The 5562-nt window shown below is 41.7% G+C and overlaps 1 protein-coding gene across 1 annotated transcript in view; it reads left to right on the top strand.

Annotated features, from left to right (window-relative positions):
- The first annotated feature begins 85 nt into the window (after positions 1-85).
- Positions 86-5562, top strand: part of SLC35A1 (solute carrier family 35 (CMP-sialic acid transporter), member A1) — an 11156-nt gene continuing 5679 nt past the window's right edge. Inside the window, exons 1-3 of the mRNA XM_015424745.1 lie at positions 86-226; positions 2295-2472; positions 4582-4761. Coding sequence (XP_015280231.1) covers positions 211-226; positions 2295-2472; positions 4582-4761 — 374 coding nt within the window. The 5' untranslated portion in view covers positions 86-210. The remainder of the gene's footprint in view (positions 227-2294; positions 2473-4581; positions 4762-5562) is intronic.

Here is a 5562-nt window from a genome sequence, read left to right as displayed (position 1 = left end):
CCTACGCCTCTATGGCTCTTTCGTTCACGGATGATGCTTGCATCAACATTCCGGTTCCGGTAGAGAAAAATGGCGGGTTTGGGAATCTATGGTTGAATCCCGCGCGTTCTCTCCGTTCTCTCCCGATCCTTTCCCCCTCTCCATGGTACACTGGGAAGCGAAGTGGGTCGGGCTTATACCTCCGCTAGCTGGTCCTTCCTGCGGGCTACCATGGCGCCTGCCAAAGGTGAGCGAAAGACACCGCTGCTTTCCCTTTTCCACACTACTCACTCCTCCAAAGAGAAACAGATCCTGGAGGTGGTCTGCTTCTCTCATACCCTCATTCCCCTTGCAGTAAGAAAGAAGCCATTTGTTTAGCTGAGGTGCGGGGGGAGAGGCTGGAAAGGAAGTTCCCGAAATCAGATGCTTTCGATAAAGAAGCAGCAATCTGGGAGAACGGGGAAAAGAAACACACGTGTGTGGTTGGCTGAGTTTCTACTCCTTAGTGTGTAGAGTGTTGCTATCGTGGAATAACGGAACAGTTATAGAACACGCAGAATATTCATTCTCCGTTGTCTGTCGAATAAGAGGAAGATGATGAGTTTTACTAGATGAAGACCACGAGGACTGCTTCGCACCAGCCCCACTGTAATCCTGTTCTAGGTTGGGGTGTTGATTAAGGCGGGGGGGGGGGAAGTAACATTCCCTCCTGATTTTGGCAAAGACTGAAAATGGTTTTCTCTGTTGGGATCCTGAGTCTTCACCTATTTATTTAGTGGAAACGTTGCTAATCCTGATGTGACTACTTAAGTAGAAGGCTGCCTTTCAGCCTGCCTTTTCATACAAGGAGACTGAACGTTTGCCATGTGTGATGCTGTGATATTGCTCCCCTTTCCCCCTTTCTGGTCCCAGTACAATAATCTAGACATTGATCCAGCTGATCTGGCTCCAGGTAGGTGTGTTGTTCAGATGAGAAAAAAAGACATGAGTATAGGTATCTCATGTTAGAAAATCAGGACACAGATGTATGTGGATGTGAAAAATTTAATGTGAGAAGCATTTCTTTAACATAATATGCCATAATCATTTTCTCCAATTGTTGAAGACTTGGATAAAAATGTAAGTTTCATGGGCTCATTGCTGTGGGCTATGGAAACATTTACACTAGTCTATGCAGATATTTGAGCTGCAATGTTGTTAACTATATTACAACACTTTACAAGCTCAAATGGTAAAAAGCACAATTCTAAAATTGTTTTTAAGATTTGGAGTTGTAAAATGTGTAGAAATGGGGCACTTTTTTGGACAGTTCTGTTGCTTTTCCATGGCAAAGTTGGAGGATGCATAACATTTCTTGGTAAAGTGGTGAGCACTATTTGGAATGAATTTGCTCTTCCTGATGTTGTACTTGGAATATATCACCGAAAAAGACCTGTATTTCAAGAATGAATGAGATTTTGTCTCTACCAGGATGTAGTTTGTTTACTTGATTGCAACATGCCAATGTAGAAACTGTACCTTACAGGAATGTTTACACAATGGAATGTGTAGTTCAATAAAGGAGTGAAGATGTAAATAATAGGAGCCAGAGATTCATAACTATCAGATTAGTGGTATAATAATCTATGTATGCAGCGTTAAATTAACAGAAAAATGTGTATAAAGCAAATCACTTGTCTGAGGCAAAATGCACCTCCCTGACAGCTGAATATTAGGAGTATTCAGTTTCATTCTCCAGCCCTTATTAACAACCTGCCGATCCTGCCATGTTTGCTCTTGATAAGAAGAAATGACAGCAACTCAAACACCCCCCCCCCCAGCACTGGCAATAAGTTGCTCCAGCCAAACAGGTAGAGAGCTGTATTATTGTAGAACTGTATCTCAAATAAGATGTCATTGTGGCTGTTTTGCATCATCTTTAGATGCTTCCTAGTGAGGTATGTTCTTGCTCCAGGCTGGTTGTGCTGTTTGGAATTTAAACAGCTGAAAGCCACTGTGGACACACATACACCATGCATTGGTAAAGATTCCCATTGGGCCCACATCAACATACCACCCAGGCCCAACCCAAATACCATATAAAAAGGTTGCATGACTTGCCTTGCTCAATGGGATCTTGGGGTGACCAGACCCCCAGAATTTTGCATCCTAATCCCCCCCACCCTGTGACCCTGAATATAGAGGGCAGCAGTTTGAAAGCATGCTTGTTTTCTAAAGTCAAGATGACAAATCAGTTGTAGTACTGCCACTATATTGTCAAGGTGGTTTGGGGTCTCCTGTCTTACAGTGAAGTGGTTTTGTTTTGTTTTTTTCAGAAAATGTCAGTTTGCTTTTAAAACTGTACTACTTGATGGTGATGACCTTGGTGGCTGCAACCTACACAATAGCTTTGCGGTACACAAGAACAACAGGAACAGTTCTATACTTTTCGAGCACAGCTGTGTGTATCGCAGAAGTTATCAAGCTATTTCTAAGTTTGGGCATTTTAGCAAAGTAAGTAATGTAAGTGCTGGTTGGCAGATTGGAATAGTGTAATTGCTCATTTTAGTATCATTTACATATCTTTCTTTTAAAATTTTCACTCATATTCTAAACTCATATTTCACTCATATTCCAATAAATATTTTTATTTTTCCTTGGAGTATTTAGTTAGGCTTCAGTTTTATTTTTTTCCTGTGGGCATACAGTATCCCCCCCCCCAAAAAAAGCCAACAACAAATACTTCTATGAAAAGTTCTGTTAAAGTGCATGAGAAAACAGGCATGTTTTAGATTTCTTTTCTAAATCTTGCCTCTGAGCAGCTAAATAAGTGGGTGTAGTAGTCTGAATTATTCTTGTTGAATGTGATTTGGATAAAGTTCAAGATGTCACTATGAATTAAGTTCCATTCAGATTCCTAACTTGAAGTTATAAGGGTTGATCTGAGCACATAGTCCTCAGAGTTAGTCAAGAAAAACCTGCATTTTCATGCTGGAGAACAGAAAGCTCTAAACAGTGAACTTTAAGGATTGAGAGTACACAGAAAAAGAAAAGCTGGGCTGCTTTCCTTTGAACTTGCACATGACACAAGATACTCAGGGAATCTGACAGTGCCATCCTAAGCACTGTAATACGCTTCTACGTCCATTGAAGGCATTGGGCTCTGAAGTCTGTAACTTTGCTTAGGATGGCACTGTGAATTACTTATAGATCACTATAGCTCTCTGAAACATGTTAGTTGTTTCAGATATCGTTTTCTTGATAGGAAGTTGCAGTTTGTCCCTGTATGAAATAGACCTGGCTTATCTGTCTCATACCAGGCTGTATGCCAATAAAAGGTATTTGAATTGAATTGTCTCATACCAGGCAAGTTGCTCCTTCCCTATCTCTTTATACTCTCCGTTGTTCCAAGATGGCAACCTACCCAGACAACTTCCATATTTTGAGCAAATCTCTAAGGTGCAGGCTAACTTTTTACATAAACCCAATTGTCTGTTCTCCTGGCATATAAATTACAGTATGACCTAATACACTGACATTTTGGGCTTTGTATGCCTAAATTTAATTTCAGATATTCATTCTGATAAAAAAATGCACACTTCTCCACATGTGCTTATTTCATCACGGATTTTAGTTTCCTAGAGAGTTCTGTACATCCACTGGGGATGCACATGTTGGAGTTCCTAAGCGTACAGAAAATTCCAGGATTGGTTTGTTTGGATAAACAGCCAATGGCTTTAGTCCTACGCAGACACAGTCCTTCACTGTAATTTGTTTTTTTAACCATAGTGAAATATTATGTCTGAATACCTAATTCATGGCTAAACACCGATCAGTAACCAGGATATGAAACCATGGCTTTCAGTGGGCTTGCAAATCAGGGTTCCACTAATCATCATTAAGCACTACAAACTGACAGCCAGTTTGGTGTAGTGGTTAAGAGCGGCGGACTCTAATCTGGAGAACCAGTTTTGGTGACCTTGGGTCAGTCACAGTTCTCTCAGAGCTGTTCTCTCAGAACTCTCTTAGCCCTGCCTACCTCACAGGGTGTCTGTTGTGGGGAGGGGAAGGAGATTGTAAGCTGCTCTGAGACTCCGAGTGAAGGGTGGGGAATAAATCCAACTCTTCTTCTTCTGCATCTATGCTGAATGAATAATGGTTAAGCATTGTGTTTAGACTGAGAAAACAAGGCAGCTTCCCTAACTCTTTAGCCTATGTGCTAGTAAGCGGAAAAACAGGCCCTGCAGGCACACTCAGGGTAACAAAGATGGCCACTGTTGGGCTGGCTAATGTCTTGCTGTCAGGTGAAGAGTTTAGTGCACCCTTACTAGGAAAACCAGCAAGGCTGTTTCCCCCCCACCAATGGTGGTTTCTAATTTCCCTTGCCAAGAAGGCCTCTGGATTGGCACAGGGCAGTTAATGGATGTTAGCAATGGTTTATGAAAACTTATTTCGAACTACTGGCATGCAGCTAGGGATCAATTTAGGCAGGCATTTTTCCTGGAAGATTCTTAGAATAGGCCCCTATGTAGGACTATTTCTGGAAAATCTTGGTTCTACAGTACTTAACTGTCAATAAGCAGCTATAGTAATATTTGTACTCAAATCTTTGTTATTTTTCAGAGAGACTGGAAGCCTGAGTAAATTGTTAACTTCTTTAAGAGAAAATGTGTTGGGCAGTCCTAAAGAACTATTCAAATTAAGCGTTCCATCTGTTGTGTATGCCATTCAGAACAACATGGCTTTTCTGGCTCTTAGCAATTTGGATGCAGCGGTTTACCAGGTAATTGTGGATGTTAGGAAGTAACCTGCGGAATCCCTTATGGGTAGCTATAAAGATGAGTTCACACACATTAAAAACAGAGTGTTTCCACAGACAGAAGGGATATCCATCAATGGAGCACAACTCCCCCTCCCCTCCTGCTGCAGCCCAAACAAAATGCTACTCCTGGGAGACATCAGGGCTGCAGTGGAAGCAAGAAGGTCGTACTCTGTGGCTGGAAATTCTTCTGTTAGGTCCAAGCCCATGGTTACAGCATTGATTAGACAGAGCTGCAGATTGGATGGCATCACCTTGAACATGGTACTTTCAGTGTCAGCAGTTTACACCACCGACCAGCAAATCATGACAGGGAAACATCATCCGTGATGCATCGCTAAAAAACAGGGCTTTCTTGTAAGTTGTGAATGCTCTCAAGACAAGGGCTTCAGTGGTGAAGTTGACAAGTAAAAGCTGACATTTGGCAATGAGATGCTAGAGTATGCTTACCCCAAGAGACTTTAATAGACCATCTTTCAAAAGGTGATAGAATTTGCCAAATCTTTTGGTTATTGCTCTGAAGAAGCCTCAGGCTCAGCAACTAACCCATGGCCAGGTTAAAGCTTTGTTACATGCAGGTGCATTGAGAGTAATCCACCTAGCTTCATATGGTTATTCCAGATACTAATATGTAGGCCAGATAAGCAAACATCTCCTGGGAATGCATGAAGTAGAATTGACATTTTTGGCTTTAAATGATCGCTTATACCGTTCTGCTTTGAATGCCCTTTTCCCAATTGAATAAAATTGTGCCCCTTTTCTCCATCAGGTCACCTATCAGTTGA

This window comes from Gekko japonicus, unplaced genomic scaffold (genome assembly GCF_001447785.1).
Source record: "Gekko japonicus isolate JY-2015 unplaced genomic scaffold, Gekko_japonicus_V1.1 scaffold787, whole genome shotgun sequence".
Taxonomy (NCBI): domain Eukaryota; kingdom Metazoa; phylum Chordata; class Lepidosauria; order Squamata; family Gekkonidae; genus Gekko; species Gekko japonicus.
This window is presented reverse-complemented; position numbering and strand designations above follow the sequence as displayed.